The sequence below is a fragment of the Podarcis cretensis genome (assembly GCF_951804945.1).
Source record: "Podarcis cretensis genome assembly, chromosome: 2".
In the NCBI taxonomy this organism is placed as follows: Eukaryota; Metazoa; Chordata; class Lepidosauria; order Squamata; family Lacertidae; genus Podarcis; species Podarcis cretensis.
The window spans coordinates 122,695,593-122,708,711 of NC_137171.1; the positions used below are offsets into that span (position 1 = coordinate 122,695,593).

At 47.0% G+C, this 13,119-nt stretch overlaps 1 protein-coding gene across 1 annotated transcript; it reads left to right on the forward strand.

The window, feature by feature from the left end:
- Positions 1 to 9,463: 9,463 nt before the first annotated feature.
- LOC307210969 (vomeronasal type-2 receptor 26-like) lies at positions 9,464 to 12,351 on the forward strand. The gene is made up of 2 exons (XM_079967169.1): positions 9,464 to 9,742; positions 11,151 to 12,351. Exons 1-2 carry the CDS (start codon positions 9,581 to 9,583, stop codon positions 12,300 to 12,302), a joined length of 1,314 nt encoding a protein of 437 aa, XP_079823295.1. The 5' UTR covers positions 9,464 to 9,580; the 3' UTR covers positions 12,303 to 12,351.
- The last annotated feature ends 768 nt before the right edge of the window (positions 12,352 to 13,119 follow it).

Sequence of the window (13,119 nt, forward strand, 5' to 3'; positions counted from 1 at the left end):
ATGCACAGCTCTCTGGTCTTCTTCTTTGGCATCACTCGTAGCCAAGTAAGATTGTCTTCCATAAACACGGTTTTAACAATGAGTCCATAAGTGACTGTGGAGGCCAATAGCAGCCCTATAGTTAACAGAAAAATGGAGGGCATAAGGAGAAGGGGACGACAGAGGACGAGATGGTTGGATAGTGTTCTCGAAGCTACCAGCATGAGTTTGACCAAACTGCGGGAGGCAGTGGAAGACAGAAGTGCCTGGCGTTCTCTGGTCCAGGGGGTCACGAAGAGTCGGACACGACTAAACGACTAAACAACAACATCAAAGTTAACAGAACCATTGCAACACAGTGCCTTCTTCTCCCAACCCACACAACCTTCATATGATTAATTACCAATAGGTCCTGGAGAATGAACAGGGCAGAACCCTCTCCAGAAAATGGTGATCAAAGTGACCAGGTTTTCCCCAATCTGCTATCCAGGTCTAAAGCCAGACTGCAATGGGTCCAGACTGGGAATGGGGAACCTTTGAACTCCCAGTCTAACTGAATGTTGGGAGATTCAGAATAGATAAGAGAAAATATTTATCCAGGCATTGCTTAGATAAACTATAGAACCCGCTCCCACAGGAGGCAGTGATGCCCATCAGACCAAGATGGCTTTAAAAGAAGATTAGACAATTTCATGGAGCAGCAAGAAGCTGTTGGTGGCTGCTGGTGGGTCTTCTCTGTCTCCACAGTTGAGGCAGCAATGCCTCTGAACACCAGTTGCTGGAAACCACAGGAGGTTGAGAGGCCCCTTGTGCTTGAGCCCTGCTTGTGCGTTTCCCGTAGGCTTCTGGTTGGCCACTGTGAGAACAGGATGCTGTGCTTGATGGGCCGTTGGCCTGATCCAGCAGGCTCTTCTCATGTTCAGGTGTTGCTGAACTACAACTCCCATCAGCCCCAGCAAGCATGAGCAATGGCCTGGGGGATGATGGGAACTGTAGTGCAGCAACAGGTGGAGGACCACAGGTTCCCCATGCCTGGTCTAGATAAATTTGCTTCATCCATTTGACCACTGTGGAAAATGGGATGCTGGACCACATTGGCCTTTGGCCTTGAAGCAGAGCACCTCTGATGAGTTCTTGAGAAGTTACTTTTTCATTTAGGCCTTGGTTCTGACTTTACATTATCGGTTGCAAAGGCAATCTTTGCAGAGAAATCCCTGGAGATTTGGTGAGAAGACTATAATTACATAATTAGGTACTTAATTAATCATCTCTTCCTGTATTCTCCTGGAGTGATCAAGGAGCAGCTGCAGAACTGGGAGGGAAACATGTTTGTGAGAAATCACCGCTGTGTCCCATAGCCTGACATTTGACAAAACTTGCTAAAGAAACAGTTTTTAGAGGATCAATAGATATATCATTTATTAATGAATATTTGAACTATCAAATATCTGCACCCCATGGATGGCAGGATAATAATAATAATACTAATAGTAATAATAATTTATTATTTGTACCCTGCCCATCTGGCTGGGTTTCCCCAGCCACTCTGGGCGGCTTCCATAGGAACCAAAAATACACTAAAATATCACACATTAAAAACTTCCCTGAACAGGGCTGCCTTCAGATGTCTTCTGAATGTCAGGTAGTTATTTATCGCTTTGACATCTGATGGGAGGGCGTTCCACAGGGCAGGCACCACTACCGAGAAGGCCCTCTGCCTGGTTCCCTGTAGCTTTGCTTCTCGCAATGAGGGAACCGCCAAAAGGCCCTCGGTGCTGGACCTCAGCGTCTGGGCAGAACGATGGGGGTGGAGACGCTCCTTCAGGTATACTGGGCCGAGGCCGTTTAGGGCTTTAAAGGTCAACACCAGCACTTTGAATTGTGCTCGGAAACGTACTGGGAGCCAATGTAGGTCTTTCAAGACCGGTGTTATGTTGTCTCGGCGGCCGCCCCCAGTCACCAGTCTACCTGCCGCGTTCTGGATTAGTTGTAGTTTCCGAGTCACCTTCAAAGGTAGCCCCACGTAGAGTGCATTGCAGTAGTCCAAGCGGGAGATAACCAGAGCATGCACCACTCTGGCGAGACAGTCCACGGGCAGGTAGGGTCTCAGCCTGCGTACCAGGTGGAGTTGGTAGACAGCTGCCCTGGATACAGAATTGACCTGCGCCTCCATGGACAGGGGTGAATCCAAAATGACTCCCAGGCTGCGCTCCTGGTCCTTCAGGGGCACAGTTACCCTATTCAGGACCAGGGAGTCCATCCTCCTCTCTTTTGTTTGTAGGTGACCCCACCTTCTCTGCCCTACCAGTGAATCTAAGATCACCAACTTTGATATTAGGGAAGAAGAGAAGAAGAAGAGTTTGGATTTGATATCCCGCCTTTCACTCCCCTTCTGGAGTCTCAAAGCGGCTAACATTCGCCTTTCCCTTCCTCCCCCACAACAAACACTCTGTGAGGTGAGTGGGGCTGAGAGACTTCAAAGAAGTGTGACTAGCCCAAGGTCACCCAGCAGTTGCATGTGGAGGAGCAGAGATGCGAACCCGGTTCACCAGATTACAAGACTACCGCTCTTAACCACTACACCACACTGGCTAGGGAGGGGCGGACTAGGATTAACAGTCACAAAATATGGATTTGTTACACCTGTACACTTGAACATTTACACATCTAGGAAAGGTCAGTGGTAGAGTTTGGGTTTTTTTTGCATGGATAAGGTCCCAGGTTCAATCAGACATGATTCTTCTCCTCCCCAGTTTAGCTTCATGGCAACCCTGTTACACTGAGAGGCAGTGACCACCCAAGGATACTCAGTTAGCTTCATGGCTAAGTGGGGATTTGAACCCTGGTCTACCAGCTCCTAGTCCAACAGTCTAACCACTACACCACAGCATGCATCCTGGGGACATGGCGCGCCAGCCGCAGGGCATGGTGTGCATCCTGGGGGCATGGTGCAGCACCCGTGGGGGCGTGGCACCCGTTGCGGTGGCGGGTGCGCGGTGCGTGTCCAGGGGCAGGCATGACAGTACCCCCCCTCCCCGATAGTGCCGGGGGTGGTGCGCTCCCCCCACCCTCCCGTTTCTCCGCCAGTGTATCTCCTTCTCCTTTCCCTCTGGGCAATTTCAAAACTCTCCATTCTGCTTTCCCTCACTTCCTCTCCCTCTATCTCCCTGATGATATAAGAATTAGAGACCCCATTAAAACCTTATTTTAACCATGTTTCAATGTTTCACTTTATTTTTCAATTTTTCAATTTTTTCAATTTTTGGATTTGATATCCCGCCTTTCACTCCCCTTCAGGAGTCTCAAAGCGGCTTACATTCTCCTTTCCCTTCCTCCCCCACACTGGGACGTGGGTGGCGCTGTGGGTAAAACCTCAGTGCCTAGGACTTGCTGATCGTATGGTCAGCAGTTCGAATCCCTGCGGCGGGGTGAACCCCCATCTTTCGGTCCCAGCTCCTGCCCACCTAGCAGTTCGAAAGCACGCCTAAGTGCAAGTACATAAATAGGTACTGCTTTATAGCGGGAAGGTAAATGGCGTTTCCGTGCGCTGTGCTGATGCTGGCTCGCCAGAGCAGCTTCGTCACGCTGGCCACGTGACCCGGAAGTGTCTCCGGACAGCGCTGGCCCCCGGCCTCTTAAGTGAGATGGGCGCACAACCCTAGAGTCGGACACGACTGGCCCGTACGGGCAGTGGTACCTTTACCTTTACCTTTAACCTTTCAGAATGTATTTTGGAACCTTTTAGAATGTATTAGGCTTGATTTTTGTGTTTTCTGCACTTGTGAGTCTCCCTCCTCTTCTGCTCTCTCCTCTCTCCTGATCTACCTCTGAAAGTGGTACAAATGGCAGGATGTTTTAGCACCAGAGTGTAACTCAGCTATCCCTGAAGCTATCTGAGACCCAGGGAGAGGATTTTATCATGCTCTTCCCTCACTGAAGGCTAGGTTGCCAGGATAATGCCAGACACCCAAGACATAAAATGGTCCGATGGCCTGGGCACACAAGGACCACTTCAAGGTGATGTGGGGGGTGAAGATACCAGGATGGTATCTCATTACCTGTAACCTTTCCTGATCTATGTGAAGATTTTTTTAATGATTATTTGCTATGTTTGAAATACTATATGAGCTTTTCTTCTGAAGTGCCTTGAGGCAGACCTTCTCAACTGGCATGTTGAGTTGAATGAGCTCTGTCCTATTGCAATAGCTATAATAAATGCTGCGTCCCTAAATCCAGATGCTGGACTCGAAAAAGTTCTCTTGGTTCTGTGGTTTATTCAAAAGGTTCCTCACCTCGGTAACAAACAAGGTGGTGTTGAGGTGAATTCTTACCACACTGAGATTCCCCTCCCACCCAAAAAAAGTGCGCGCACACAAGGGTGTGTATGTTAAAAGCAGACTAGAAGGACCATTTGTGTTTGTGAAAAAATAAGGGTGGGTGTTCGAGAAGCTAGGGAAAATCTATTAAATATTTTGGAGGATTTCTTGTCCATCTGTTCTCTCCACATCTGGAAACCTGTTAAGATATTGTAAGTCCCCATATGTTGTCCCTTCCCCAACCAGCCTAGGAGAGGTAGCATGGCTTTGTCAGTTAACAAAATGAATTTCAGTAGGAGGTGGGACACTTGGCTTACTAGCAGTACATGTGAAAAGGATTTAGGGATCTTAGTGGACCACAAGCTTAACATGAGTCAACAGTGTGACACGGCAGCAGCAAAAAAAGAAAAGAAAAAAAAGGTAAAAGCTAATGCTTGTTTAGTCGTGTCTGACTCTTCATGACCCCATGGACCAGAGCACACCAGGCACGCCAGGAAAGTAATAAAGGTAAAGGGTAAAGGGACCCCCAACCATTAGGTCCAGTCATGACCGACTGTGGGGTTGCGGCGCTCATCTTGTTTTATTGACCGAGGGAGTCAGCGTACAGCTTCCGGGTCATGTGGCCAGCATTACTAAGCCGCTTCTGGCAGACCAGAGCAGCGCACGGAAAGGCCATTTACCTTCCCGCCGGAGCGGTACCTATTTATCTACTTGCACTTTGGCGTGCTTTTGAACTGCTAGGTTGGCAGGAGCTGGGACCAAGCAATGGGAGCTCACCCCCTTGCGGGGATTCGAACTGCTGACCTTCTGATCGGCAAGTCCTAGGCTCGCCAGAGTGGTCCCAAGGAAAGTAATAGTACCACTCTATTCTGCCTTCGTCAGAACACACCTGGAATCCTGTGTCCAGTTCTGTGCATCACAATTTAAGAAGCATGTTGACAAGCTGGAACCTGTGTTATGGAAGGCAGCAAAGGTGATCAAGGGTCTGGAAACCAAGCCTTATGAAGAATGGTGGATAGAGTTGAGTATCTTTAGCCAGGAAAAGAGGAGACTGAGAGGAGATATGATAGCCATCTTCAAATATCTCAAGGGCTGTCAGATGGAAGAGGGAACAAACTTGTTTTCTCCTGCTCTGGAGCATGGGACCTGAACCAATTGCTTCAAGTTACTAGAAAGGAGATTCTGACTAAGCATCGGGGGAAACTTTGGCAGTAAGAGTTGTTCGACAATGGAACTGTTTCCCTCAGGAAACTGTGGACTGTCCTTCCTTGGAGGGTTTTAAGCAGAGCTTCGCTGGCCATCTGTCAGGGATACTTTAGTTGAGACGCCTGCACTGCAGGTAGTTTGACTAGATGACCCTGGAAGTTTCCAACAACTTTATAATTCTATAAGACCAAGATGTGTGTAGGTGCTCTGAAACCCAGAAGGTGTCTGCTTCTCCAAGGACATTCAGTGACCTTAGCTTGTAGCTGGAAAAGTTGGGAACAATGCTGGTATAGGTCAAGGCAACCTCCCCTTCCCCTCTCTGACCCATGCCACAATGTAGAAGCACATTGCAGTGGCAAATTCTTCCAATACCTAAAGGGCTGTTGCATAAAGATGAAGGAAGCTTTGTTTCTTCTGCTCTGGAGGGTAGGTAGGTCCTGAAACAATGGATTCAAGATACAGGAATAATAATAATAATAATAATAATAATAATAATAATAATATATTATTTATACCCCAGCCACTCTGGGCGGCTTCCAAAAAAAATATTAAAATACTGTAATACATCAAACATTAAAAGCTTCCCTAAACAGGCCTGCCTTCAGATGTCTTCTAAAAGTCTGGTAGTTGTTGTTCTCTTTGACATCTGGTGGGAGGGCGTTCCACAGGGAGGGCGCCACTACCGAGAAGGCCCTCTGCCTGGTTCCCTGTAACTTGGCTTCTCGCAGTGAGGGAACCACCAGAAGGCCCTTGGTGCTGGACCTCAGTGTCCGGGTAGAACGATGGGGGTGGAGACGCTCCTTCAGGTATACTGGACCGAGGCCGTTTAGGGCTTTAAAGGTCAGCACCAATACTTTGAATTGTGCTCAGAAACGTACTGGGAGCCAGTGTAGGTCTTTCAAGACCGGTGTTATATGGTCTCGGCGGCCACTCCCAGTCACCAGTCTAGCTGCCGCATTCTGGATTAGTTGTAGTTTCCGGGTCACCTTCAAAGGTAGCCCCACGTAGAGTGCATTACAGTAGTCCAAGCGGGAGATAACCAGAGCATGCACCACTCTGGTGAGGCAGTCCACAGGCAGATAGGGTCTCAGCCTTCATACCAGATGGAGCTGGTAAACAGCTGCCCTGGACACAGATTTGACCTGTGCCTCCATGGACAGCTGTGAGTCTAAAATGACTCCCAGGCTGCACACCTGGTCCTTCAGGGGCACAGTAACTCCATTCAGGACCAGGGAATCCTCCACACCTGCCCATCTCCTGTCCCCCAAAAACAGTACTTCTGTCTTGTCAGGATTCAACCTCAATCTGTTAGCCGCCATCCAACTTCCAACCGCCTCCACTCACACAGGACCTTCACCGCCTTCACTGGTTCTGATTTAAAAGAGAGATAGAGCTGGGTATCATCTGCATACTGATGAACACCCAGCCCAAACCCCCTGATGATCTCTCTCAGCGGCTGCATGTACATGTTGAAAAGCATGGGGGAGAGGACAGAACCCTGAGGCACCCCACAAGTGAGAGCCCAGGGGTCTGAACACTCATCCCCCCCACTTTCTGAACACGGCCCAGGAGGAAGGAGCGTAACCACTGTATGACAGGGCCCCCAGCTCCCAGCCCCTCCAGACGGTCCAGAAGGATGTTATGGCCGATGGTATCAAACGCCGCTGAGAGATCCAGCAGAACTAGGAAACAGCTCTCTCACCTTTGTCCCTAGCCCGCCGGAGATCATCGACCAGTGCAACCAAGGCAGTTTCAGTCCCATGATGAGGCCTGAATACCGACTGGAAGGGATCCAATGGTCCGCTTCTTCCAGGCGTGCCTGGAGTTGTTCAGCAACCACTCGCTCAATCACCTTGCCCAAGAATGGAAGATTTGAGACTAGGAGATAGTTGGCCATCGTGGCCACATCTAAAGATGGTTTTTTAAGAAGCGGTTTAATAACCACCTCTTTCAGTGGGTCTGGGAAGGCTCCCTCATGGAGGGAAGCATTCACCACCCCACGAACCTCATCGCCCAGCCCTTCCCGGCTAGCTTTTATAAGCCAGGATGGGCAAGGATCAAAGAGACACGTGGTTGGTTTCACTCATCCAAGCAGCCTGTCCACATCCTCGGAGGTAACAGATTGGAATTGATCCCATGCAACTTGACTAGACAGTACTCTAGCACTCTCCCGCCCTGGCCCTGCTCCCACGGTGGAGCCTACCTCTTCCCGAATCTGAGCGACTTTATCTGCAAAAAACTTTGCAAAATCATTGCAGGAGATGATGTGGCCCGTACTGATGATTCAGACTAAACATTGGGAAAAACTTTCTGACAGTAAGAACTGTTTGAAAGTGGAATGAATTCCCTCAGGAGGTTGTAGACTCTTATTTTTAGAGGTATTGAAGCAGAGGTTGGATCGCCATGTGTAATGGATGCTAAACTGAGTTTCCTTAATTGCAGGTGGCACAGTGGATTAAACTACTGTGTTGCTTGGGCTTGCCGACCGAAAGATCAGCAGCTGAATCCCTGCGACAGGGTGAGCTCCTGTTGCTCAGTCCCAGCTCCTTCCAACCTAGTAGTTCGAAAGTACAGGGTGCGAGTAGATAAATAGATACCGCTCCGGCAGGAAGGTAAACGGCATTTCTGTGTGCTGTTCTAGTTTTGCCAGAAGCAGCTTAGTCATGCTGGCCACGTGGCCCAGAAAAACTGTCTGCAGAAGTGGACATATGCCGGCTCCCTCAGCCTTTAAAGCGAGATGAGGGCTGCAACCCCAGAGTTGTTCATGACTGGACTTAATTGTCAGGGGTCCCTTTACCTAGACTAGATGACCCTTGAAATCCCTCCCCATTCTACAATTCTATGGCTCTGTGGTTCTATGAAACATGTTTTTCTTCAGCTCTACACATGGAGCCGTGAAGGCAGCAAGGGGTGAAGGCAAATGTAATTATTAAAAATAATGGTGATTTCTTTGTCATCGTCTTGCCAAAGCTCAAGAGGAATAAAATCATATTTGCGTCCAACATTGAACAACAACATGATGTAACTTCTTCAGACTCAGCCAGAAGAGACTGGTACATAAATACTTCTCCACTGTGCCACTGAGGGTGGGGTGGGGTTATGCTGCCCACATGGGCCTGAATTGAATCCTCTTTGGCTCTCAAGCCATGTACGCCAAGCATGTTCCCTGTGATTAAGTCAATACAGCCTGGGTATTCCAAGCAGATTTTGACTGCTGATAATTTGCTAGCTCTGTTGCTGATAGCACTCAAGAAGGAGATTGCAGTAAAAGGCAGGTGCATCATAACTCACCTTCTGCTGTTGCTATTGCTACTACCTGAAGCAACACCAGAGATGCTGAACTCAAAATGCCCATTGACTTTGATAAGGGATCCCAAGGCACCCTTGAATTGGTACAGGCGAGGAGACTACCATATTAGTGGGGTCATATCCGCAGCATCTCCTATTTTCAATCCAAGCGTCTTCAATGAGCCTCCCTTTACCAGAACTGATGGGTAAGTCCTTATGTGCCTACTGTTGTAAAAGCTTTATGCAAACTGAATGTGACCACATGGAGACCAGATGTTGTTGTCTGCCAGGCATGTCTCCTCATTTCTGGTACTTTTGCTTGGTCAATTATGTCTTCTATTTTCGTCCATTTGGTGGGAAATTGGTAGGATTCATTCTGAATGTCAGAAATTGATCTACTACAAACTGTGTGCTTTCACCCACACTAGTGAGACATTCTCATCCAAATACACTCCTTCCATGGAAGTCTTGTAAAACTGGGAATACCCTAGCATTAGAATAGTCCATTCTTCTAAGATTTGGGCAGGAAGGGGTTGATGGACATCAGGTGTACAGATGTTGCAGACGCATCTCATGATTTTTGCCCCCAGTCACAGGTAAGGATGACACAATCTGGTCTTTGTGTGGAAAGAATGTCAAGATGACACACACTTTTTTCCAGGGAAGCAGTCCTGCTCTACTGGCATATCTTGTCCTTCTTGTTTGCTGTTCGGGAGGTCAATCAGAACCACAGGCTTTCCCCCAACCTCAGTCTGGGCTATGACATCTATGACAACTATTATGATGCCAGAATGACTTCTGGTGCCATGGTGGACCTGCTCTGCCCTGGGCAGGCAAACATCCCAAACTATTACTGTGGACCATGGAATAAAGTATTGGCAGTTATTGAGGGGGCTGACTCTGACACGTCCAAATATATTTCCACCATGTCAAGCATCTACAAAACCCCACAGGTATGTATGTCAGGAGGGAAGGAAAAGTCTCAGAATGTTATTGCAATTTCTTTGGAGAGATGTGAAAATGTCATTCCTGCTTCTAAGGCAGAAGGAGAGTTTAGCCTCAACCCCCTGTTAACAGAGATGACTAAGGAGATTATGGACTCATCTACACTTATCCCATAGTTAGAAAGCAAAGGTCTGAGTGGCTTTCCATTTGCCCTGTGGTTTTTAGGCATGGATCTGAGAATTTCCCCCTTACCCTACTCCACAGAAAATCTGTTCTTTCACTCTAAACCAGAAAAAACACCAATTTGTGATTTTGCCCAAGGAAAGCAATGAGACATGGGGAAGTGTGGATAAGCCCTTAGTTGAGTCTTCAAGATCCCACAGGTATAAATGGTGTGAATCATGGAGAAGGGTTTTGGAGAAAATTGTCAAAATTCATGCAGGAGAATGGAATATTTCAGTTATGTGGATTCCTAGCCATCAAAACTGAAATAACAATAAATAAATATAAAAGCTAGTGCCATGTGTGATATACATGAACAATTATGCAAAAGGAAACATTGAATAAACATGAGGCAAAATATTTGGTTTCTAATTTGCTACCTATTGTGTCTATACAAGTTAAGCGGAGCCAGTCCTGGGTCCATGAGTACTGTCTGCCTTAGAATAAAGGATAATTCTGTAAACACATTTTCCCACAACTTTTCATTTTGTGACACTCCAAACACATGTGTTGATAAAGGTAAAGGTAAAGGTACCCCTGCCCGTACGGGCCAGTCTTGACAGACTCTGGGGTTGTGCGCCCATCTCACTTAAGAGGCCAGGGGCCAGTGCTGTCCGGAGACACTTCCGGGTCACGTGGCCAGCGTGACATCGCTGCTCTGGCGAGCCAGAGCCGCACACGGAAACGCCGTTTACCTTCCCGCTGGTAAGCGGTCCCTATTTATCTACTTGCACCCGGAGGTGCTTTCGAACTGCTAGGTTGGCAGGCGCTGGGACCGAGCAGCGGGAGCGCACCCCGCCGCAGGGATTCGAACTGCTGACCTTTCGATCGGCAAGCCCTAGGCGCTGAGGCTTTAACCCACAGCGCCAATTTAATGAATAAATAATGATTAAATCATATAATACAATTAGATAAATTTGCTACAAGAAACATGTAAAAGCAATAACAAAAACACAATCAGGGCATAACATAAAGCAAACACAACCCATTCCAAAGACTCGGTCACCTTTTTTTGAAAGCAAACAACGAAATATGGTATATTGTTAAGCTTCCCTGGGATATTGTTTTCCCCCATGAACTTTGTCTTTTCCTGTTTCCCATGTCAGAGAAAAGTTATCATTTAGGCAAGTAAAAAGTACTAGATTTGGGATTTTGTTGTGGGTGACAACACTAATCTCTTCTGTTCTTTACTAGGTCAGTTATGGTTTTGTTTCTGATGCTCTTAATGATAAAACTCAGTTCCCTTTTGTCTATCGAATGGTCCCCAAAGAAGAGCATCAGTATCAGGGGATAGTCCAACTGCTCCTGCACTTCAACTGGACTTGGATTGGCCTCGTTGCTCCAGACACCAACAATGGAGAGAGGTTCATGAGGACCTTGAAGCCCCTGCTAACCAGGAACACAATTTGTGCTCCCTTCTCTCTTAGCATCCCAATAAAGAAGTTGGAATTACAGTCGCTTTCCAAATGTCCAGAAGATCAGTACTCCAACAAGGACAGAGATCAATGCATCCCCAAGATTATCACCTTCCTGTCCTATGATGAATATCTGGGGACCCTCTTGGCTTCCACTGCCCTGTTTTTGGCCTTAATCACAGGCCTTGTTTTAGGAATATTCATTAAATATCTTGACACTCCCATAGTCAAAGCCAACAACAGGGACCTTTCCTACATCCTCCTTGTCTCCCTCCTCCTTTCCTTTTTGTCCTCCTTTCTGTTTATAGGCCGGCCAAGGAAAGTGACCTGCCTTCTAAGGCAGACGGCCTTTGGCATCATCTTCTCAGTTGCTGTCTCTTCTTTGTTGGCAAAAACTATTACCGTTGTGCTGGCCTTCCTGGCCACTAAGCCAGGAAACAGGGTGAGGAGATGGCTGGGAAAGAGTCTGGCCAACTCCATTGTCATTTCCTGTTCCAGTATCCAAATTCTCATCTGTGTCATCTGGCTGGGTACCTCTCCTCCATTCCCAGACTCTGACATGCACTCCCAGGCTGGAGAGATCATCCTGCGATGCAATGAAGGATCTGCTGCCATGTTTTACACTGTCCTTGGCTACATGGGCTTCCTGGCTGCCATCTGCTTCACAGTGGCTTTCCTGGCCAGGAAGCTGCCTGGGGCCTTCAATGAAGCCAAGCTGATCACCTTCAGCATGCTGGTCTTCTGCAGTGTTTGGGTGTCCTTTGTACCCACCTACCTGAGCACCAAGGGGAAATACACGGTAGCCGTGCAGATCTTCTCTATGCTGGCCTCCAGTGCTGGGCTTCTGGGCTGCATCTTCCTTCCCAAGTGCTACATTATTGTACTCAGGCCTAGTCTGAATACAAAGGAGCACCTGACTACAAAGACTTAATATGGCACCTGATTCCTAAAATATGTTTTTGGTTTTTGCAATTGATAGCCAGCATGGCAGCAATAAAGGCAGGACGCATGAGTTGGGAATGTACCTCCTTAAAAGCTATTGTTTTGGAAATCAGAACACAAAATTATTATTTGAATCATATTCCATCCATTCAGTTGTATCCTGCTAAACCTTATTTATGAATTCTTTTCTGAGGTGTCTCTATATTTTGCCTAATAAGAAATCCTTATCACAATTCAATAATAATCAATGCTGTTCATGAAGAAAATAAAAATTTCTTAGATAGTATTGCAAACAAATTGCTTATGCATTGTGTTTCAAAATGAAAAGAACCATATTCCATTGGTATCTCTTTATTTCATGCTGTGCATATCAGGAGAGTCACCTTGAATTTTGGTGCCATGGGTGTTTTTCATGTGGTGCAAGGTGCAAAACATTTTTAAAGCAGTTGACACAGAATAGTCATGCCCAAGATATGCTGGATAATTTCAAAATATGCAAAGACATATTAGGAAGCTATTAAAATAGGTTTGTACCTTTCAAATCAGTTTGTCTAGTACCTTTTCTGCTTTGCCGGCTGTCTGTGGTTACCCCTGTTAGAACATTGTTACACAACATAATCCTTGCTCTTCGAGCATAACTAAGCATTATATCCTCTCTAGATTGGATCTAGACACATCAAAAAGGGGTTTCAGGAAAACATGTTGTAAACATCACAATGGGAAATCACGTTGGCAAAAGCTGGAACTCCACAGCACCATCTAGTGTCACCATGTTATAACACATTTAAAATGTCTGACAACAGGGA

What these genes read in the sequence shown, in the direction of transcription:
- LOC307210969 (XM_079967169.1), top strand. Translation starts at nt 9,581, where the DNA reads ATGACTTCTGGTGCCATGGTGGACCTGCTCTGCCCTGGGCAGGCAAAC. An exon ending in GCATCTACAAAACCCCACAG is followed by an intron (nt 9,743 to 11,150) that starts GTATGTATGTCA and finishes GTTCTTTACTAG; the next exon opens with GTCAGTTATGGTTTTGTTTC.